Below are 24,148 nucleotides of genomic sequence, written 5' to 3' on the forward strand. Positions count from 1 at the left end.
CCAGGGGACTCTCAAGAGCCTCCTCCAGCACCACAATTGAAAAGCATCAATTCTTTGGCGGTCAGCTTTCTTTATGGTCTAGCTCTCACTTCCATACATCGCTACTGGAAAAACCGTAGCTTTGACTATGCGGACCTTTGTCAGCAAGGTGATATCTCTGCTGAGTTATTGGTCCCATAAATGAGATCAAAAACCACGAAACAGGAAAATCCAGGCCCCATTCACTCCCATTCAAAATTAAACTGCTTGAGTCAACACAGTTCCTGGGACATGAACTCTTGGCAGCCTGCATTTAAAGTCTGTTTCGATTTTATTAAAAAGAAACCACTTAATACCGTATCTTTACCGTTTAATGACTCAATTTTGGTAACGTAAGCCAAATTAATTATCTATAGGGAAACTGTTCTGTTCAAAGGACTAGAAAGGCCAATTATTAAACAACATAAGTTTATTTAAGTGAACAAAGAAAACATTTCTCTACAGTTACATTTCTAAGCAACAGCATAATGGTTCAGCACCTTCTATAAAAGTTAACTAGTGAACAAAACAAAAACTAAACTCTAAACTAAGGTAAGCAAACGATATTCTTACGCAGTCCATATTGTTGAATTAGGTTCCTTCGCTTGGATCAAAGAAATGTGACGCCATGTTTTCAGAATCCCAAAACTCTCTTCTCTCTCTCCCAGTTACTTTTTCCAACCTCTTGTAAATTTCTCCAACCTGCCCCCTCCTGACATATTCAACCAATCACGAAGGCAAGAATTAGCATAGGGTCCGCCCTACTTTCCCACCAACACCAAAGAATTGTTTATCATTCAGGTTAGAGATATTTTGACTCTGCCGTGTTTTCCTCTCCAGCTGCGCGATAAGAAAAGCTGAGAATAACTACTAGTAATTTTCCAGAACTTAGCCTGTGTCAGACTCAAAATGGATTCCTCTATGGTTAAGACATGACTACATAACCCATCTCAAATTAGAAAAATACACTTCATCACACACCCCCGCTAAATTTCTTCTAAATTCAGAACAGTTATTCTGAGCTAATTTGAAGTAAATTGATAAAACAACTAGAAGTAAATGATTATATATGGATTATAACAAACAATAACAGCAATACAATCTTTTGGCACACCATTCAGATATACAAAAAGGAAACAAGCATGTTAGCTCCTTAGCCACAGTAACTACTCCAACCGTCTTCCATCTTCTTTAGCGGTCAGGAACATCTGGATCTTCACAGTACATCCTGGAAAGTCCATCTGCTACCACATTTAGCTTTCCAGGTATATGTTGAACTTCAAAATCAAAATCCTGTAATGCTAAACTCCATCTTAACAATTTTTGGTTCTGAGACTTCATCTTTTGTAACCAAACTAAGGCTCTATGATCAGTTTGGAGTGTAAATTTACGCCCCCATAGATAAGGTCTTAAAAGATTAAGAGACCAATATATAGAAAGAGCCTCTTTTTCAAGGATTGCATAATGTCTCTCTCTTTCCAAGAGCTTTCTAGAGAAGTATGAGATAGGATATAGATTCCCATCCTCCCCTTGCTGTAACAAAATAGCTCCTAATCCAAATTCTGAAGCATCGGTTTGCAAAATGAAAGGCTTATCAAAATCAGGTGATTTCAGTATAGGGGCATGAATAATCTTTGCTTTTAAGGCCTCAAAAGCCCCTTGGCACTCGGGGGTCCAATTAACTTTGACAGGCTGTCTCTTCTTAGTTAGCTCTGTCAGAGGAGTAGCCAATTCACTGAAATCAGGGATGAATTTCCTGTAATAGCCAACTACACCTAAAAATGAACGCACTTGTTTCTTGGTTTTTGGAATAGGCCAATCATTGATAGCTTGAACTTTGGCTTGCAGAGTATGAATTTCACCTTGACCAACCAAATGACCCAAATATGTGACCTTCCCTTTCATCCATTGACATTTACTAGCTTTGACAGTAAGGCCAGCTTGATGAATTCTAGACAACACAGTTTCAACATGAGACATATGAGAGTCAAAATCAGAACTGAAAATAGCAACATCATCAAGATAAGCACTAGCAAAAGGTAGACCTTTTAAAACTTTATCTATCATTCTCTGAAATGATGCTCCTGCGTTTTTCAATCCAAATGGTAGCCTTTTGAATCTAAAAGTGCCTACATGAGTGATAAAAGCGGTCTTATCTCGTGAATTTTCGGCTAAATCCAGCTGCCAGTAAGCATTCTTTAAGTCAATTATGCTGATAAAATTTGCCTTGGCCAATTTTTCAATTAAATGATCCATTCTAGGCAATGGATAAGGATCTGAGACAGTAACACTGTTTAACTTCCTGTAATCCACACAGAACCTTATCTCATCAAGAATCTTGCCAGTAGAATCTTTTTTCGAAACCAGAACCACTGGAGATGAGTATGGGGATGATGACTCCTCAATTACATCCAGAGATAACATCTTTTGTATCTCTTGTTCAATCCGTACAGCATGATCACCAACTGCTCTGTATGGACTAGATCGAATTGGCTGACTATCGGTAGTGATAATTTCATGACTGACCAAATTTGTATAACCTGGCTTATCTGAAAAAACATCTTGATATTTTTCTAGGATTTGGTACAGCTTTCCCTTCTGGAGTGAGGTACCTGTCAAAACAAGGTTGTCAGACCAATCACCAGCATCTTCTAATTCAGCTAGCATATCTACAGGCTCATATTCAGACTGATAACAAGCAACCTTATATTGCAAAACCATTGCAGTTCTGTCTTTATACAATTTCAACCTATTGACATGGTAACTTACAGGCTTTTTATCAGAATTCAACATTTTTACTAAATAATTGTTATTCCCTAGTTTCTGTACCACTTCCCCTGGACCTTCCCAGCCAACTTCTAATTTAGAAGGTCTGAGGGGGTTTAAAACAAGAACCAAATCTCCCACATCAAATTCCCTGTGTCTGGAATGTCTGTCATGGTAAAGTTTCTGGGTTGATTGAGCATTTAGCAAATTGTCTTTAGCCAATTCTTGCACAGCTAACAGTTTTTCTTGCAGATTTCTGACAAAATCAGCAACTGGAACTGTGCTGCTTTTCACCACACCTTCCCAATCAGATTTCAGGAAATCCAAAGGTCCTTGTAGATTCCTCCCAAATACCACTTCACTTGGAGAGAAACCACCAAGAGAAGTGTGAGCAGAACTTCGATAAGCAAATAAAGCAAATGGTAACAGATCGTCCCAAATGTTACCATACACCTGTACCATGGTCTTGATCATCCTCAGTAAGGTTTGTTGACCTCTCTCAATTAACCCATGACTTTCAGGATGATAGGCGGAGCTAAATTTTATTTCTATTCCACTAAGTTCACAAATTTTGTCCATTAAGGAGCTACGAAACGCCCCCGCCTGATCACAAATTATCTGAGATGGTACTCCAATACGTGAGCACAAGTCTATGATGATGCGTGCGATGGTGGAAGCTCTTAGATTACTCAACGCATAGGCTTCGATCCAACGACTAGCTTGGCAGATGAAAGAGATGATGTATTTCTTCTTAGACTTAGTTGGAACAAAAGGTCCCATGACATCCATTTGCAAACATTGGAAAACTTGATCAGGTATTTCCATTAAGAGCATTTCAGACTTCGTTTTATCGGTCTGATAACCTGTTTTTTGGCAATAGTCACATGAACTGACATAGTCCTTCGCATTTTTGTTAATACCAGGCCAATAAAAATGCTGAGAAATTCTTTTTAAAGTTTTTTGCACACCTTGGTGACCACTAGATGGATTGTCATGAGCTAATTCAAGAATCCTCAGTCTGTATTCCTGTGGTACTACCAGCTGTTGTGTGGGTTGCATGTTCAAGTGTGATTTGGGATGATATTCTCTATACAAAAGTCCATTCTGGCCCCACACAAAGTTAACTTGCTGTGTTATTGGGTTTTGAGCATAGTCATCTGCTTGTGCTCTCAAGGAAGCTAGTGAGGGATCAGTCATTTGCTTCACTTTAAACTCAGCTGACCCCATAGGCACTGATTCCTCTATTTCCACTTCTGTATTAGCTGCATTATCTTGTTCTGCCACTAGATGTTGCTGCTGGTCTAAGTTTGTAGTAGGGACAGCTTCATCAGAAACACTCCCAGTCTCTGCTTTTTGGATTTGGGAACGGGTAACCACTTTAACAGCAGGACCTTCCTGACTCTGCTTAAAATTCAAATAGGTGAGGTCATTTCCCAGCAAGAAGTCAGGTTTCCCCTCATGAGTGAGGCAAAGTTTAGTACCACGCCAATTTTTGAACGATAATTCCACAAACGCGAGAGGAATATGTTGTTCTCCCGCCTCTCCTGAACCATAGGTCCTAATGGGTAACCTTAAATTGTCCAAAATCAGCTCTGGGTGCAAAAATTTTCGGGATATGGAAGAAAGTTCAGCACCAGAATCACTGTAAGCATTTAGAACCACCTGTTCTCTATCAGTATACAAAATCACCTCCTCAGAATAAGTCCTCATAGACCATTCTTTCTGAGACTCAGGGATTACGCAATCCGGGTCCATTAGGGTATACTTTTTCCCCTGTGGAGACTGTCTTATAGCTCCTGCTTGTTCTCCTCCACGAACATCTAATATTTGAGGCACATAGTAATTTACCGCTGCCTGTCTATCACTGGCTAGTGAAGCGGTAGTACTCCCACTGGGTTGATTCTGTCTAGGCACTGTGCCCATGACAGTCTGGCCTTGAGTTGGTACTTGTTGACTCTCTGGGGTGTTAGGGCTTACCAGAGATACTTTGGGTGTGCCTCCCTTGGTTTTGCGTGGCGCTGGTACCGGTGTCCTAACATCTGACTTCCTAGCTTGACTAGGGGGTCCTTGAGATAGTCCACAGTCCTTTTGTAGATGAGGGCCACCGCATTTAAAACAAGCAAAAGTGGGTCTGCTTTGATTTGGAGCTAAACTCCTGCGCTGATCAGTTGAAGTCTGCCTATACTCTTGATGGTAAGGCTTTTTAAAGTCAGGCTGGCTTTGTCTTTTAGGTGCCTCTGCTCTAGGCGCCTCTGCTCTGGCTCTAGGCGCTGGTTCAGGTTTTCTAAACGATAACAATTCGTCAGTCCTCAGCGCAAGGGATTGGAGGTCTTTAAATTCTCTCTCTAGTAAAGAACTCCTCAACTCTAAAGGGACCAAGTTCATAAATTGCTCCATGAATAATGCCTTTCTCATATCTGCTACAGATCTGATTTTCAAAGAGTCCAGCCATTGGTCTCCTAAAAATTCCAGCCTGTCAGCTAAAGCTGCATAACTCTCATTAGGCAGTTTTTTGATTTTCCTAAAATTCTGCCTCAATAGCTCTTTTGTATAACCATATCGCTGTTTAATAACCCAAACTAATTCAGACCAATCATAATCTTCCTCAGCCACTTTGGCTACTATTGTGGCTAGTTGACCGCAAATTTGGGGACGAAGGAGTTTGGGAAACCAATCTCTAGGTATCTCCAAATCTTGGCAAGATTGCTCGAAATTCTTAAGGAAGCTCAACACACAATCGCCCTCCTGGTATCTAGGTAGACTTCCCCTATCCACACTGGCTATAGAGTCTTTAATTGCCTGTTTAGCCTTTCTCTTTTCCTGCAGCTCTTGCATTTTTTGCTCTCTGCACTTATTCTTCACTTTCTCAGCCTGATTCAAAGTGTTAACAAACTCCTTTTGGGATCTCACTAGATCTGCAACCAGCTGGGTCAATTCCTCAGACGCTGGCATCGGTGTGGGTGGATTTCGCCCCCCCGCACCAGACGGATTCTCACCAACAGCTTCCTCTGTAGGTCGGGGATGTTGCTCCTCCGCTCGCCCTCTGGAATTTCTCCAGCTTGGAATAGGCAATGGGTCAAACTCCTGGGGGTACCCAGCCATTTGTAAATCCAATTGGTCTTCTTCAACCGAATCTTCCACAATTGATTGTTCCCCCTCCGATTCCTCCATCAACAACCTCAATTCGCTGGATGTTTTCCTCCGGCCAGTTCTCCTCTCAGTAACATGCTGAGCCATGCTGACTGCTTGCAGCCGCTAAGCTGTAAACTTCCCACTGTTTCGGCAATCAATTACCGCCAGCCATAAAACTGCCCTGACAGCCCTGATAAGGTGCCGTGCCTTAGCTGTGCCTAGCAACGAAAAAGCTTACTTTAGAAATTTACACCTAGTCCTTTAACAGAATCCGCCCCCACAACTGACCCTTTTCAGCCAGGGCTTCAGTTGAAAAGAAATAGAGCAGAGGAAAAAAAAATATTTAACCAGTTAGCAGGACAACCCACGCTGTGTTGCTGCTTTGTTTCAAACTGAAAGCAGTCCGTGCCTGACCCTCAGCTTCAATTTACCACAGCATCTGGATAAATCCAAAGCAAACTGTGTGTAAAGAGAAAGCCCGGGTGTAACACTACTGAAATCAGGTTGCAACTCAGGCCCGTGGATCGTCCCACCGCTGCCACCATGTGAGTTATTGGTCCCATAAATGAGATCAAAAACCACGAAACAGGAAAATCCAGGCCCCATTCACTCCCATTCAAAATTAAACTGCTTGAGTCAACACAGTTCCTGGGACATGAACTCTTGGCAGCCTGCATTTAAAGTCTGTTTCGATTTTATTAAAAAGAAACCACTTAATACCGTATCTTTACCGTTTAATGACTCAATTTTGGTAACGTAAGCCAAATTAATTATCTATAGGGAAACTGTTCTGTTCAAAGGACTAGAAAGGCCAATTATTAAACAACATAAGTTTATTTAAGTGAACAAAGAAAACATTTCTCTACAGTTTCATTTCTAAGCAACAGCATAATGGTTCAGCACCTTCTATAAAAGTTAACTAGTAAACAAAACAAAAACTAAATTCTAAACTAAGGTAAGCAAACGATATTCTTACGCAGTCCATATTGTTGAATTAGGTTCCTTCGCTTGGATCAAAGAAATGCGACACCATGTTTTCAGAAACCCAAAACTCTCTTCTCTCCCTCCAAGTTACTTTTTCCAACCTCTTGTAAATTTCTCCAACCTGCCCCCTACTGACATATTCAACCAATCACGAAGGCAAGAATTAGCATAGGGTCCGCCCTACTTTCCCACCAACACCAAAGAATTGTTTATCATTCAGGTTAGAGATATTTTGACTCTGCCGTGTTTTCCTCTCCAGCTGCGCGATAAGAAAAGCTGAGAATAACTACTAGTAATTTTCCAGAACTTAGCCTGTGTCAGACTCAAAATGGATTCCTCTATGGTTAAGACATGACTACATAACCCATCTCAAATTAGAAAAATACACTTCATCACACTGTCATGGTTTGTCATCGCTTACCTCCCAAGAAGAAGGCGTCTTTTAATGTCATGGCTGCTGTTACCATCTGCAGTGATCATGGAGACCAAGAAAGAAAAAATTGTCATTACCTCCATATCTTCCCCTTCCATTTGCCAGGAGGTGATGGGACCAGTGGCCATCATCTTGGCTGTTGCTTTTTTTATGTTGAGCTTCAGACCGTTTTTGTGCTCTCCTCTTCAACCCTCATTAAGAGGTTCTTTAATTCCTCCTCACTTTCTGCCATCAGAGTGGTATCATCTCCATATCTGAGGTTGTCGATATTACTTCCAGAAATCTTAATTCCAGCTTGGGATTCTACCAGTCCTGCCTTTTGAATGATGTATTCTGCATATAAGTTAAATAAGCAGGTGGACAATATACAGCCTTGTCATACTCCTTTTCCAATATTGAACCAATCAGTTGTTCCATATCCAGTTCTAACTGTTGCTTCCTGTCTCACATAAAGATTTATCAGGATAAGGTGGTCAGACACTCCCATTTCTTTAAAGACTCCTCTCCAGAAAGTCTTCTCTTCTCATGAGATGGCCAAAATTTCGGAGCCTCAGCTTCAGGATCTGTCCTTCCAGTGAGCACTCAGGGTTGATTTCCTTCAAAATGGATAGGTTTGTTCTTTTTGCAGTTCAGGGGACTCTCAAGAGTCTCCTCCAGCACCACAACCTCCAGTAACTGCTCCAGTTACTTCTCTATAAAAAGGTTCACCCTCGCGATTTGGATGTCCACTCCTTTTTTGTGAGTCCCCAAGCCTCGGACTTGAGGTTCTAAGACGCCCCAATAAACAGCACCATGAGTGCAAATGGACGTCAGGGCTAGGAGATCAAGATTCTAGAGACTGCTGAGAGCAAGACACTGAAATCATGGGAAAAGTCTGGGGTTAGGAAGAGTGTGTGTTAGGAAATGGTGGAACATCACTCTGTAATATTTATTGTATTCCAAATAAATGGTCACTTCTGGCATCTTTCACTTCTAATTCAGTTTCACTCATGTCCAATAGGACCTCTGAGCAACTTTTAAGATTTAGATCAATCTGTTCAATCATTTTCAATATCTAACATGCCAATGTCTACTTATCACTGTGGCTTATGACAAATCTATTGTGTTTAGTCGTTTAGTCGTGTCCGACTCTTCGTGACCCCATGGACCAGAGCACGCCAGGCCCTCCTGTCTTCTACTGCCTCCCGGAGTTGTGTCAGGTTCATGTTGGTTGCTTCGCAGACACTGTCCAGCCATCTCATCCTCGGTCGTCCCCTTCTCCTCTTGCCATCACACCTTCCTAACATCAAGTTTTTTTCCAAGGACTCTTTTCTTCTCATGAGATGGCCAAAGTACTGGAGCCTCAGCTTCAGGATCTGTCCTTCAAGTGAGCATTCAGGGTTGATTTCCTTTAGAACTGATAGGTTTGTTCTCCTTGCAGTCCAGGGGATTCTCAAGAGCCTCCTCCAGCACCACAATTCAAAGGCATCAATTCTTCGGCGGTCTGCTTTCTTTATGGTCCAGCTCTCACTTCCATACAGCACGACAGGAAAAACCATAGTTTTGACCATTAGGACTTTTGTTGGCAAGATGATGTCTCTGCTTTTTAAGATGCTGTCAAGATTTTTCATTGCTTTCCTCCCAGAAGCAGGCGCCTTTTAATTTCGTAGCTGCTGTCTCCATCTGCAGTGATCATGGAGCCCAGGAAAATAAAATCTGTCACTGCCTCCATGTCTTCCCCTTCTATTCCCCAGGAGGTGATGGGACCAGTGGCCATGATCTTAGTTTTTTTGATGTTGAGTTTCAGACCGTTTTTTGCAGTGTCCTCTTTCACTCTCATTACAAGGTTCTTTAATTCCTCCTCACTTTCTGCCATCAGAGTGGTATCATCTGCATATCGGAGGTTGTTGACATTTCTTCCGGCAATCTTAATTCCGGCTTGGGATTCCTCCAGTCCTGCATTCTGCATGATGTATTCTGCATATAGGTTAAATAAGCTGGGGGACAATATACAGCCTTGTCGTACTCCTTTCCCAATTTTGAACCAATCAGTTGTTCCATAGTCAGTTCTAACTGTTGCTTCCTGTCCCACATATAGGTTTCTCAGGAGATAGATAAGGTGGTCAGGCACTGCCATTTCTTTAAGAACTTGCCATAGTTTGCTGTGGTCCACACAGTCAAAGGCCACCCCACCCCAATTGCTCAACTTCTTGCTGGTCCTTTGGCGGGAAACTCACGAGGAAGCCTCTCCCGTCCCCTGCAAAGTGACCTTTGCGGGGGGGATCCTAGAGGTGGGGGGCAGGAGGAGGCCGGACTCCCACCTTCCCAGCTCCGGTTCCACCTCTACCCACCCCTGGGAGCGGCTCCTCTTCTTTTCCCCCTTTGAGAGCGCTCGTTTTTTTCCTGTTTTCCAGAATGGAAAGAGGGGCACTGGGGACCAATTGGATGCAGTATGTAGCGTATGGTCTGAGCACTGACAGGCTGACCCCCACCAGCCCTTTATCCTCTGCAGAAATGCTGGCAGCACTCTTATGTTGGTTTCCCAAAACCAACCTCTGGATAGGACACTGAACATGGGCAGTCAACTTCATTGGTTGACCATGGCGAGGCGTGTTGTGAGTGGAAATGGCACAGTAGTCCCAGGATGTAAAATGGTTATCAATATTTTATTGATACCCATGGGCTTATCTTTGAATAAAGTATTGATACCCATTTTACATCCTGGAACACCCATTTCTTCTTGCTTGACAGATTCAAGGAAGGCACCTGCCCTTTTTCCCCCTGTTCTGAGTGGAAGCTGTCCTGTTAAACCACCGTATGGTCTTGGCCACCATGCTGCAGCTCAGTTTCATGGTTTTGGCAACCTTCTTATAGCCTACGCCATCTTTTATGGAGAGTAACAGTCCGTTTTTTCAGATCCTCAGATACTTCATTACCATGCGGTGTCAATAGTTCTGCAGAATAGCAATCTCCAACACCAAGATGGTCTCCAGTTGAAATGGCACCGGTAGCGGGCGGCTAGTGCTTACCTCCGCCGCGCCGGCTCACCTCTTGTGCTCTTTTATTACCCTTACTCTTTTCTTTTACCCTTACTCTTTACTTTTTCTCTCTCCTCTCCCCTCTTTTCTGGACCCTCTCCTTACCCTTCGATTGCTGGCTGCCGGATCGAGTGCGGGACTGCTGGGCTGGAGCCGGAGCTTAGACGCGGAGCTGGGGCTGAGGTCCGATCTGGGCTTCCAGGCTTCAGTGGAGCTTGGACGCTCGGGTGCCTCACTGACCGCAGGAGGTGGTATTTCGGGCGCTTTCGTGCTGTTGGGGAGCTGGACTTTAAGATCGCTGGGGAGCGGCCCTGCCAGAGAACAGGCTCGCCGGCCAGGCTTATGACAGGGCCCTTCCTGGAGGAGAAGGACCGACTTTTGGCGGCTGGGCGCCCTCCCTCCCCTGACAATCTTTGCTCCGACCGCATGGTCGAGGTCGGAGCCCGGAGCCTGGAACCTGGGTTGTTAGATCTCCTGGGGTGAGCGGTGGGGACCGCGCTGTTTGTGAGATCTGTGGATCTCTGGCCGCTGTGGCGAAGAGGTGGATTATCAGTGGTGAGGTGGTGGAAGGAAGATCCTCATCGACCGAAGACAGAGCCAACTTGCTGGACGGCCGCCAAGTTGGGTTCCCTGCGGGCAGCTCCTATTCCAGCTTCGGACTGCTCACCCTGCCCTCCCTGGACTATTTGAAAAACATCCTGCCACTCTCTCAAGGAAGGGTAAATGGGAAACCAGGGACTAATCATCCTTTTGCCTGGTCTTTGCTGCTCCCAACACTGCCTGTTCTCTTTATTTTGATTCAACTCGTAACACCCCCACTTCGGCATTTTCCTTGGACTTAATATCACTCCAAACAGCCTTTGAAAAATTACTAACATCATTAAGCACATCAAGACCAGTAAAACTCAAAGGACAAGGCTGCGAGGTGGTAGAGGATGGACTTGATCTAGATTGGGGAGGGGTAACACTCCTGCTATTTTATGTTTTTTAATATATTTTTAATTTAAATTAATTTACTTTGTATTGTGTTTATAATTTTGCATTGTCTTTATTTGCTAAGTTGCTATATTTTTTAGTTTTTGCTTCCTTCTTTCTCTGTCTGGCATGGAGTGGGAGGCCTGCTTGTCCAGCGAGGGGCCTTTTAACATCCCGGTGGTCATGGGTAGAGGGTGATATGGCGAGGGCATAGTCCCTGCTTGTGTTAGTAGAACACTGAACAGATGTCTGAAGGCTGTTCACTGTTCTGAGGCTGTGACCAACCCCCAGTATCAAGGTAGCCAGTTCAACCAGTCTTCCACTCTAACCCTGGTGCTGTTGAATGCCAGGTCTGTATCCGATAAGCCCCAGTTAATTCATGATCTTATCCTGGAGGAGGATGCAGACCTGGCATGCATAACCGAGACGTGGCTCAATGGGGAGGGTGGTCCTCCCCTGGCCCTCATCTGCCCGCCCGGTTATGATGTCCAGCACCAGGGTAGACTGGAAGGACAGGGGGAGTAGCCATTTATAAATCTAGCTTGGAGGTTACCAGGCGCTCCTCGGTGGTAAGGCCGGGTCTAGAGGCACTCCACGTGTCGATAGGGGCCAGGGATGGAATTGGGATTTTGCTGGGCTACCGTGCCCCCTGCAGCCCAGCCACTTCCCTTCCGGAGCTGGCCGACTTTGTCTCTGAAGCACTGTTGGGATCCCCGAGGCTCCTGGTCTTGGGTGATTTCAACATACATGCGGAGGCAGAGGTTACCGGGCCAGCTTTTGAGTTCCTGGAAACCATGGCTTCCTTGAACATGTCCCACGTGCGTGGTCACAATCTGGACCTGGTTTTTTCCTCCAATTGAGGCGAGAGTAGTCTGATGGTTATGGACCTGGTGTCAGTCCCCTTGTCATGGTCAGATCACCACCTGATTAAATGTAACCTCACTGTGGTCCTCCCCCCTGCAGGGAGCAGGGGCCTATTTCCATGGTCCGCCCTTGAAGACTACTGGATCCGATTGGTTTCCAGGATGCCATGAGAGGGATTACGGCTGACCTGGCTAGCGCTCCTGTTGACGTCCTGGTGGACAGCTGGTCCACCACTGCCACCAGGGCAGTAGACACGATTGCGCCCAAATGCCCTCTCCGGCGTAGAACTCATCTGGCGCCCTGGTTCAACCAGGAGCTCCGGGCGATGAAGTGAATAAGGAGAAGGCTAGAGCGTAGATGGAGGAAGTATCCGACGGATAACAACTGGATAGCTGTCAAGGTCGCAACTAACCTTTACCTGAACAAGGAGAAGGCTGCATGTAGATCATTCTTCACTAACCAGATAAGCGAAGCGTCCAACCAGCAGGCGGAGCTTTTCCGCATAGTGCGTGACCTATCCGGAGTTGGTCTGGGAAATGGGCCTCCCCCTAGTTTTTCACTGGACCAATTTGCAGCATTTTTAAAATCTAAAGTGGAGGCCATCCGCCAGGAGCTCTCTCCTTTTTTGAACGCAGTGAATCGAACTGAGATGTCCAGCGCTCCGTCGGGCCACCACCTCCTCCTTGGACCCTTGCCTGGCCTGGCTAATCAAAGCAGCCAGGCCGAAAACAACTGAATGGGCCACAGCAATAATAAATGGGTCTTTCCTGGAGGGCAGGTTGCCGCCTGCCCTCAAGGAGACACTCATTAGGCCCATACGAAAGAAACCTAGTTTGGCGGCGGACGAAATTGGCAATTATAGGCCCGTCGCCAATATTACTATCATGAGCAAAGTGGTGGAAAGGGTGGTGGCAGACCAGCTTCAGGCACTCCTGGATGAAACAGATGCCCTGGATCCGTTCCAGTTGGGCTTCAGGCTGCGTCACGGTACAGAGACAGCAGTGGTTGCCCTGTATGATGACCTGCTGAGGGAGGCTGACAGGGGCAAAACGTCTCTGTTGGTCCTCCTCCATATATCGGCAGCCTTTGATACCGTCGACCACGGTATCCTCCTGGGGAGGCTCTCCGAGCTGGGAATCGGTGGCCTGGTGTTAGCCTGGCTCCATTCCTTCTTGGAGGACCGCCCCCAGAGAGTTCAGCTTGGGGAGAGTGTCTCGGCCCCGTGGAGCTCCAACTGTGGGGTTCCACAGGGGTCAATTATCTCCCCAATGCTATTTAACATCTATATGAGGCCGCTAGCTGGGGTCATCAGGGGGTGTGGAGCGTCGTGTCACGAGTATGCTGATGACACCCAGCTCTAGATCTCCTTTTTACCAACTGCAGGTGATGCCATCCTGTCCCTCCAGCGCTGCCTGGGGACTGTACTGGAATCGATGCAGGCGAATGGCCTGAGGCTGAACCCAGACAAGACGGAAATCCTGAGGGTGGGGGCACCCGTGGTTGGTGGCTTGCTCGGCTCTCTCTCGTTTGGGGGAGCGACCCTGGCTCCGGTAGTGGGGTCCGCAGCTTGGGCATACATCTGGACCCGACGCTCACCATGAAAACACAGGTGGCGTTGGTTGTCCGCTCCGCCTTTTTCCACCTTTGGTGGATTGCCCGGCTGCAGCCCTATCTCGACACGGGGGCACTCACCACCTTAGTGCATGCGCTTGTAATCTCAAGATTAGATCACTGCAACGCGCTCTACGTGGGGCTGCCTTTGAGGTTGATACGGAAACTTCAGATGGTGCAGATTGCAGCAGCCAGACTCCTCGCTGGAGGGAGAAAATACCATCACATTTCTCCTATCCTGGCTAGACTGCATTGGCTGCCCATTCGTTTCCGTATCAACTTCAAAGTTTTAATGCTCACTTATAAGGCCCTAAACGGTTTGGGACCTCGATACTTGGCAGAACGCCTTCACCCACCAAGTTCTACCCGATCACCCACGCGAGCCAGGAGGTGAGGCTGAGGAGCCTGACCCCGAGGGAGGCCCGGAGGGAGAAGACACGAAACCAGGCCTTCTCGGCGGTGGAAAAGCAGATCACGGAAGATGGTGGCAGCCTGTGCTGGACGGGGAGCGAGATCTTCTGGATCCAGGCTAGAGAAGCCTCCACAAGGAAAAAGATTTCTGGAGATTTCTCAAAATGAGATCTGTCCAGATAGGGATCCCTTATCCACTTGAGCACAGATTGTGACTGATATTTCTAACCTGCCACTGTTTATAGAAGTGGCCAGACCTTCAAAGGTCACAACCTATTAATCTCAAATAATCCAAGACCCACCAGTCAGCCTCAGAGCTGTTCTGCAATGTGGGCTATTTATCGGAGACAAAGATCGTGGAATGCCAAGATTCCCCTCAAGGTCAACCAGGCCAAAATCACCATCTGCCCCAAACGGTGACCCCTTTTCTCCATCACAGCCATCCTATAATTTCCCCTTTACCGACTCCAACACTGGCCTTTCCAATCTAAGTCACTACAAATTTTAAGCAGTCCATTTTATGCTCTGGTGTTGATTTCTCGGTAACACCCTTTTTTCAAGATCGTGGTTAATTTCCTGACTGCTGAAATAGTTTCTTATCTTTCTACTCAGAAGAGAACATGTTGCATTTCCAGGATAAAGTAGAAGCCCCCTCTGCCTGTTACAAATCCAATTCTTGATTAATATGGCTAATTAAAATAATAGTCCCTCCTTTTCACTGTTCATAGCAAAACCGACATACTTTGTCCAGAAAGTGAACAAGGATGTTGATGTGAAGGCTTTATTGAAATGGCAGGCATCCAACCTCCAGTCTGAAGCATAAAACAGAAAAATTCACAACCTAAGGTTAAGAAAAGGACACTATTTAATTTCTAAAAAAGCATTTCCCAACATTCAAAAAGCCACCACAAACAGATAGGTTACAGATTGCATTCTAAGTAGCTTATAAATGCTCAAATACTATCACAAAGACAGGCTGCATTGCGTAACTTCTTCAAGAATTACTTTCGGTCAGAATAATGAAATTTCAATCCAAATGCCACTCCCAATAAGATCCTCACCAGAAAAAGGCAGCTCTCTAACAAAATATTTAATTGAGATAAACACTTTTGGTACTGCTGAAAAAAAAAGTCAAAACGCTGTTCTTCTAGCAGACGTCTTTAAACAGTTGCTTCTCTCACATTTCAATAAGGTTGCCACTGGAACGGTGGGCTCTTTCCACATTACACATACTGAAGTAGTTTTGGCCTTGGATGTGTTCTTCCCTATAAAGTCCACGGCTGCAGGAGCAGCACCTTTCACAATCCAAGTGTGATGATATTGAAGGAGAATGAGACTTGTAGTCACTGAGGATGAGAGAAAATTGAGTCAGTCAAGTCTCAAAGTGAAAGGAAGGCAGGGAAAATGTGGAAAAGGCGGAGTGGCTCATTTCCTTAATTTACAACCAGGCTGGTAGAGAGTGAATCCTGATGAGAGGCAAGGTCGAAGAGGCCCCAGGGCAGAAGACCGAAAAAATTCCCGACTAATTGGAACGGAGATAACACACCTGCGGCTGAGGCAGAGGGAGTACCTAGGCCTCTCTTAAGTTAATTGGTTTACAGCCATGAAGGAGGAGGTCCAAGGAATGTAGAAAAATGAACTCTGGGTTATGTGAGACACCACTTTTTTCCTAAGAGAAGTTCATGATGGATTGAATGGTACAGTACGTAGCATGGTAACAAAGAAGGAGGTGGTGTTAACTCCCCTTAGTTGAGCTTGGTAGTGTTTCTTAATTTCATGGGAAGGAGTTGCTTTATTTAACTAATGCAACTCCATGAACATGTCTTTACACTAATGCTTAAGCAAACAATCTGTTTCTATGAGACTATATTTTCCTAATAACAAATAATTATAAAAATTCTAACTGAGGACTAGTGTCTGGGACCAGCAAGGTTTGGCTAAATCCAGAAGAGTGGAAAAGCTCGTTGGTTAGCTACCATAGAGAAGTCCTCTTTAAATGAGCTGTTATGAGTTCTATAGAATCACAAAGCCCATGTTAAAGTACTTGCAAAGTATTGAGTAAAGTGTTCTTTAAGGGTCAGGCTTGTTCAAGGCACTGCTGAGGTTTGAGGACTTGACTCAGTAGAAAGCAGTAGATTTGTTGCCTGTGGAACTCTGCCCGAATGCCCTATGCTTCTTAGGGAGACATGAGCATCACACCAATTATTCATATGGTTTCTCCCCAGGGTGTGAATCTGTTTCATTTCAACACCATAGCACTTGAGGAGAAGCGTTTCACATTCCCTGGATTGTTCTGCTCCTTCTGTGAATTTTTCGATGTCAACAACTCTCCCCACATTCCATGCATTTCTATGGTTTTCTCCAGTGGGATCTCTGTGATGCGAGCAAAGGAGACTATTGACACTGAGACCTTTTCCACATTCCATGCACATCTATGCTTTCCATTCCACGTGACTTCTTTGATGTATAGCAAGTGTATTGCTCAGACTGAAGCTCTTTCTACATTCCATAAATTCCTATGGTTTCTCCCCAGTGTGAGTTCTTTCATGGGAAGTCAACTGAGGTCTCCGACTGAAGCTCTTTCCACATTCCATGCATTTATATGGTTTCTCCCCAGTGTGAATTCTTTGATGGGTACTGAGGCTACTGTTCTGACTGAAGCTCTTTCCGCGTTCCATGCATTTATATGGTTTCTCCCCGGTGTGAATTCTTAGATGTGAATTCATCTGACTGCTGTGACTGAAGCTCTTTCCACACTCCATGCATTTATATGGTTTCTCCCCAGTGTGAATTCTTTGATGGGAACTCAGGTGATCTCTCCGACTGAAGCTCTTTCGACATTCCATGCATTTATATGGTTTCTCCCCAGTGTGAATTTTTACATGTAAACTCAACTTAGTGCTACCAGTGAAGCTCTTTCCACATTCCATGCATTTATATGGTTTCTCCCCAGTGTGAGTTCTTTGATGGTAACTCAGGTTAACTCTCTCACTGAAGCTCTTCCCACATTCCATGCATTTATATGGTTTTTCCCCAGTGTGAATTCTTTGATGGGAACTCAGATTAATTATCTTACTGAAGCTCTTCCCACATTCCATGCATTTATATGGTTTCTCCCCAGTGTGAGTTCTTTGATGGGAACTCAATTCATCTCTCCGAGTGAAGCTCTTCCCACATTCCATGCATTTATATGGTTTCTCCCCAGTGTGAGTTCTTTGATGGGCACTCAATTCATCTCTCCGACTGAAGCTCTTTCCACATTCCATGCATTCATATGGTTTCTCCCCAGTGTGAGTTCTTTGATGGGAACTCAGGTGACCTCTCTGACTGAAACTCTTTCCACATTCCATGCATTTAAATGGTTTTTCCCCTGTGTGCGTTCTTTGATGGGAATAGAGGCTACTTCTCTGACTGTAACCCTTTCCACACTGTTGGCATTTGTATTGTGTCTCGACTCTCGGGTTTTTTTCACGTGATGTACAATCACTGTGCATCGTGATGCTGTTTCCTTTTTATATGAACGTATGTCCTTTCTTCTTCTTGATTTTTTCATTTGATCAGAAGTGCATCAACATTAATATCAAGAGAAGCTGGAGTTTTCTTTATTTCTCTTTATTTCTGGCTTCCCTTCTTCCTTCCTCCTCCTTTTAAATGGGTAGAATTTCTTTGGGTTTTGTTTTCAATGAAAGAATGACTGTCCTCACAGAATTCCCGTTGTCCTCTTCATCACCTGATGGAGAGAACAAAAGAGATCAAAGAGGAGTGCAATGTAAAAAAAAAAGACCTTATTTGCTTGGAGGCATTCAAATCCCCAGGGCCAGATGAACTGCATCTAAGGATATTGAAGGAGCTGGCTGAAGACTTCTAAAGAATAGCAAGGAGAGACAAGAGGGCCTTCTTAAATGAACAGTGCAAAGAAATAGAGGAAAATAAGAGAAAGGGATAAACCAGATATCTGTTCAAGAAAACTGGAGATATTAAAGGAAACTTTTGTTCAAAGATGGACATGAAAAACCACTGGGCTAGTCAGGTATAATGTAAACCAAATCCCTTATGAATACACAGTGGAAGCAAAAACAGATTTAAGGAACTCGATTTGGTGGACAGAGTGCCTGAAGAACTATGACTGGAGGCTCGTAACATTGTACAAGAGGCAGCAACAAAAACTACTTTAGATCTTCTAAATCAGTGGTTCTTAACGTGGAAGATAATGCCCCCCGGGGGTGATTTTATTTTTCAGGGGGGCGGTAGAATGAAAAGGGGCGGTGTGGGGGCGCTGGAGCAGAAGGGGGTGGTAGGGGGGGCGCTGGAGCAAGCCAAACCTGTGAAGATGGCTGCAGCCTTTTTACAATGTGCATGAATATATATTTTCCTCCAATCTTAATTTAGTTTCAGAGTTTTCGTCTTGAAATTTTTAGTTCCTGCTTTGTGGTTTGTTTTTATGCCCTTTTTATATTTCTTTTTTCATCTTAAAATTCGCTTGTAACTAAATGATTAAATGTTACTTTTTGGGAGCATTTCATTTTCTTGGAATTGAATTTTGTTTTCAGGGGTCATTGGATTTAATTGTCATAAATAAATAAATAAATAAATAAATAAATAAATAAATAAATAAATAAATAAATAAAAATAAATAAATAAATAAATAAATAAATAAGATATCATTACCGCGGGGAGGGGGCCGATGAAAACTTCCTTAATGGCTCAAGGGGGCGTTTCTTTCAAAAAGGTTAAATTGCTAGTGTGCTACAAAGAGTCAGAGATGACTTGACGATATGTCCCATAGCAATTCAAAATCCAGCCGGACTCCCTGAACATCCGATGGTGGTTGAAGCAGAGATCCACCCCCTATTGGACTCGGGGATGATCAACTCTACGCAGCCCAGAGTGGTCAACCCTACGTACCCTTCCCCTGATGTACCCAGTGGTTCCAGCCTCAACAATGGCTGCATCAATTTTGACCCAAACAGTTCACTTGATCAGCTGACTGAAATCAACTGACGGTCAACAAAGCCCCAGCCCTTAGCAGTGAAACTGTTATCCTGGAATATAGCTGACTGGGCAGCCAAGAATCAGGACCTTGACCTCTGCTCTTGCCTTCAACAATTTGAAATCATTTTCCTCCAGGAAACTTGGACGGACTCCCTGATCCACCTAGAGGGCTTTTTAGTGTACTCCCTGCCCAGATTCAAAAGTAATACATGTGGCCGGTTCCAAGCAGGCCTCTCCCTATTAGTTGTAATCCCCTTGCCCATGCTTTTTGTTTTAGTCATAGTTTTGTGTTTATTGTCATTAACATTTACCTTCCCCCTTCTCCTGACAAAGCCTCGCTATGCCTCCTTTGGGAGTGTCTGACTACATACCTTGAGCATCTTGAACATCTCTTCCCCACGACAGACATTATTCTACTTGGAGACTTCGATGCTAGAATTGGCAAAGACAACTGAGACCTCTTGGAAGCCTTGAATCTAGACCCTAATGTTCCTCTCCCCTGGTTTTTTAGGCAGGATCTCTAAAGATGCTCAGATCAACCAGGCCGGCATCCAATTTACTAAGTTCTGTATCTAATTCAACAAACTAGTGCTAAATGGCTCCTCTGTTGGGGACTCCCCAGGGGAAATTACTTTCGCATCAACCCGAGGCTGCAGTGTTTTAGATTACATTTTAATTCCCCCATCCTTTAAATATAACTTAAAGCACTTTTATATTGATAATCGTTCCGAGAGTGACCACTTCCCCATGGTTTTTATATTTGATAATCCATCACCCCCCGATGATAACTCTGCCTGCGAAATAGTACATATGCCTGCTGGGTCTATTCCCAGATTAAACTGGTCACGCAATCTTGCTATGAAAACCCAACTAATAACCACTGAGCAAGCACTTGAGAATTTATGTTTTACCCTTACGTTTACTTTGAACCCCAAAGAAGTCATCCTCTCTTATGATAATCTTGTTATTAATCTTATTTCCCCCTTCAACCCCTCTTCACCCGTGGTTCCCAAAAGCAATTCCAAACAACCCTTGGGGCAACAAAGAATATCTTCGCTTGAAGTCCACCCTACGCTCCATTTTCCATTGTTATAGAAGCCAAAATAAGCCCGGCCTATTAAAAGATTACTTTGTCGTCAAACACCAGTTGTCAGATATGGTCAAGGCTAAGAAGCTCCAGCTCGCCAGGACCCAATGGGAGCGCTTGATTGAAGCTTCCAGGTCCAACGATAGCGGGAAATTTTGGGCTTTAATCTCCAGGGATCTACAGGGGATACCTCATCAACCAATAACAATTCCTCCTCAGATCTGGTTCTCATACTTTATAAACCTTTTTAGTAGTGACAGGGCAATTCTCTCCACTGACCATGAATCTGATATCGGTGAATACCCTGAGTGGCCACCAGTATCTCCTGAGGACATTATCACCTCGACTTTGCAACTTAAATCCAAAAAGGCCCCTGGCCCGGATGCAGTCACCCCAGAACTACTGAAGTTCCATCCAGATTGGTGGGCTCCTCCTTTAGCTGCCCTGTTTACCACGATAAATAGCACCAGAATAATGCCCAAGACATGGACCAACACCATCGTTATTCCTATATACAAAAAGGCAATCCTTCATTTCCCAGAACAAATAGGGTTTTGTCATGGCAAGACCATCCTCGACCACTGTGTTGTATTAACACATTTAGCCTCTAAATACAGTGGGAAATCAGGAAACAAACTCTTTGTTTGCCTTCTTAGATCTCAAGGCAGCATTTGATTCAATCTCGAGAGAGTTGCTTTGGGTTAAGCTAGCCAAGATGAACATGGACCCTAGACTGCTCTCCTTGATTAAAAACCTATACACACGCACCAGCTGCCAAGGTAGGTACAATCTTCAGGGGAATTTAACCCTGGAAATTCCAATTAGGAAGGGTGTGAAACAGGGATGTATTCTTGCCACAACACTTTTTAACCTATTTTAAACTGGTTGTTGTGGGTTTTTCGGGCTTGTTTGCTGTCCTCTGAAGATGCCGGCCACAGAGACTGGCGAAATGTTAGGAAGAACCACTTTCAGAACATGGCCAAGAAGCCCGAAAAACCCACAACAACCATTAGATCCCGGCCGTGAAAGCCTTCGCGAATATATTTTTAAACTATTTAGCCCCAGCTCTACATTCAATCAATGGACATGCCCCTAAACTTGCCCACCGCCACGTTCCAATTATATGCGCATGACGCAGTCCTACTGTCATGCTCACAAATTGGACTGAGGCGTTTATTATGACAAGCCACGACTTAACCGTGAACTATGAGAAAACAAAGATCTTAGTTTTCTCTAAATCTTGGAAACAATTATCATGGTCAATACAGGGAAACTCCATTGAGCAGGTCCAAACTGTGAAATATCTAGGGATTATATATATAACGGTAGCTGGGCAACCCATCATAAATGTGCTATATCACTGGCAAGAACTAGTGCCTTGGCCATTGCCCTTTTTTTAATTGAAAAGATAACCGATATGTCCCTATGGTCCTAAGAGCTTTTAACGCGAAATCCAGCCCCCAGCTCTTACACAGTGCCCCTATATGGATCGATGCCTTCGACCATACCACCGAAGGCTTACAATCCCTTTTCTTGAGGAAAATACTCGGACTACCAAATTGTGTCCCCTATGCTGCAATATGCACGGAAACCGGATCATTACTGCTAGAAACCCGTGCCTGGTTCTCAACCTTTAAGTTCTGGCTTCGCCTTTTATTCAACTCTGATCAGAACTCCCTCACCTTTTCGATGCTGATGGATCATCATGCATCTAAATGGTTGACTGTGATCCAGAAGAAAATCATTTCCCTAGGAATTTCCCTGGATGCTTTATATCTGTCCTCTGCCTTGGCAATATTCCATTCAATCAATTGTAGACTACTAGATGTCCAACTGCAACATCTGACCAAGGCAGCTCGGAAAACCTGTTCTCCTAGTCATCTGGGTCTATCCCAGAATTCTTGGCTTCTAGCTTCTTATTTCTCTCACCTGACTGATCCTCACCTAAGAAGAGCTTTTATGCTGGCCAGATTCAATGTACTCCCCTCGGCCATTCTATTTGGAAGATTCCGTGGAACCCCATACATCCATAGACGACGCCCTTGCAGCCTGGGAGCTATTGAAACAGTTCATCATGTTCTCTTGGACTGTCCTTTCTATAACAGTTCCCGAGCTAGATTTCTTGAGCCACTGCTCCATGACTTTCAAGATCTTTCTAATAGCGCCAACGTTTGATTTTTGGTCCCTGGGGAAAACAAGTATGTTACTACTCATGTGGCTTACTTTCTACAATCTGCTATTCAGATTATCTCCCAAGCATAGACCATGTTTGTATTAACACCCCCCCCCCATTTTAATCTGGTTTTACAGGACTTATTATATTGCACAGTTTTATTTCTGGGTTAAAATTTACTGTACCTTACTTAATCTTCCTTTTAAAGCCAATAAAGGTCTGTATGTTGTTGAAAAAAAATCATACCAAAGAAAAGGAAATGCAAGAATGCAAAGTGGCTGTCCAACAAGGCCTAAAATAGCAGAGAACAGAAGGGGAAAAATGCAAGGGGGATAGGGAAAGTTACAGAAAACTGAGCACAGACTTCCAAAGAATAGCAAGGAGAGACAAGAGGGCCTTCTTAAATGGACAGTGCAAAGAAATATAGGAAAAATAAGAGAAAGGGATAAACCAGAGATCTGTTCAAGAAAATTGGAGATATTAAAAGAAACTTTTGTTCAAAGATGGACATGATAAAGGACAAAAATGATAGGGACCTTACAGAAGCAGAAGACATCAAGGAGAGGTGGCAAGAATACACACAGGAATTATACCAGGAAGATTTGGATGTCCTGAACAACCTAGATAGTGTGGTTGCTGACACTGAGCCAGACATCCTGGACAGCGAAGTCAAGTGGGCCTTAGAAAGCATGGCTAACAACATGGCCAGTGGAGGTGATGGCTGTGACACAACTCTGTCTCTGAGACCTTTATATTGTTCTGGTTCCTCACAAAGACGCAAGCTGCATCTATCTTTTTCACACTGCCACCAGATGTTTTCTTTTAAACATCAATCAATTCCAGGACACACCATTTAACAAACACATTAAGTTTATTTATCAGGGTGGGGTTAATGATTGGTTGAAAATAACAATGTCAATCACAGGAAGCAAATCACATAGATAAACAAGTATGTATTTAACTCCTTCTATTACTTCACTATACTTCCCAATCTCTGATTTGAATCTACCTCAATCAATCCCCTTTGAACCTCTGATCTCAATCATTATGTTTGTCCTCTCACTCTACTCTCACTGTCTCACACTCCTCCACTCTCACACTCCTCCTATCCATCTCACACTCCACCAAAGCTCCACACAGAACTCTAATCTAATCTCTCTGTCCTCCACACTCCTCCTTTTGGAACCTCCCCTTCTCTCCTGCTCCCGCCTTCCGTCCTTCTCATTGGCTCTCCAGCCAAGGTTCCCTGGTGACGGACAGGTGCTGACTGGGGTACCCGCTATAATGGCATTCCAGTTGAACTATTTAAAATCTTAGAAGATGATGCTGTTAAGGTACTACACTCAATATGCCAGGAAAAATCAGTCCACATCCCAATCTCAAAAAAGGGCATTGCCAAAGAATCCTCCAACTACCATACAGTTGCACTCATTCCACACACTAGTATGGTTATGCTCAAAATCCTATAAAGTAGGCTTTAGCTGTATGTGGACCGGGAACTCCCAGAAGTACAAGCTGGATTTCGAAGGGACAGAGGAACTAGGGACCAAATTGCTAACATGTGCCGGATTATGGAGAATGCCAGAGAGTTCCAGACACAGCAAACTATGGCAAGTTCTTAAAGAAATGGGAGTCTCTGACCACTTTAGCTAGTGCAGGCGAACAGAGCTGCCTCTTCTACAGCG

At 44.2% G+C, this 24,148-nt stretch overlaps 2 protein-coding genes across 2 annotated transcripts in view; both read right to left on the reverse strand.

Moving 5' to 3' along the window:
• Positions 1-24,148, reverse strand: part of LOC144587217 (uncharacterized) — a 180,537-nt gene that overhangs the window by 52,927 nt on the left and 103,462 nt on the right. The window lies entirely within an intron of this gene.
• The window catches only part of LOC144587301 (uncharacterized), a 161,007-nt gene continuing 151,917 nt past the window's right edge, over positions 15,059-24,148 (reverse strand). Inside the window, 2 exon segments of the mRNA XM_078387376.1 lie at positions 15,059-17,618; positions 24,108-24,112. Coding sequence (XP_078243502.1) covers positions 16,728-17,618; positions 24,108-24,112 — 896 coding nt within the window. The 3' untranslated portion in view covers positions 15,059-16,727.

The sequence above is a fragment of the Pogona vitticeps genome, chromosome 2 (assembly GCF_051106095.1).
Source record: "Pogona vitticeps strain Pit_001003342236 chromosome 2, PviZW2.1, whole genome shotgun sequence".
NCBI classification, from domain to species: Eukaryota; Metazoa; Chordata; class Lepidosauria; order Squamata; family Agamidae; genus Pogona; species Pogona vitticeps.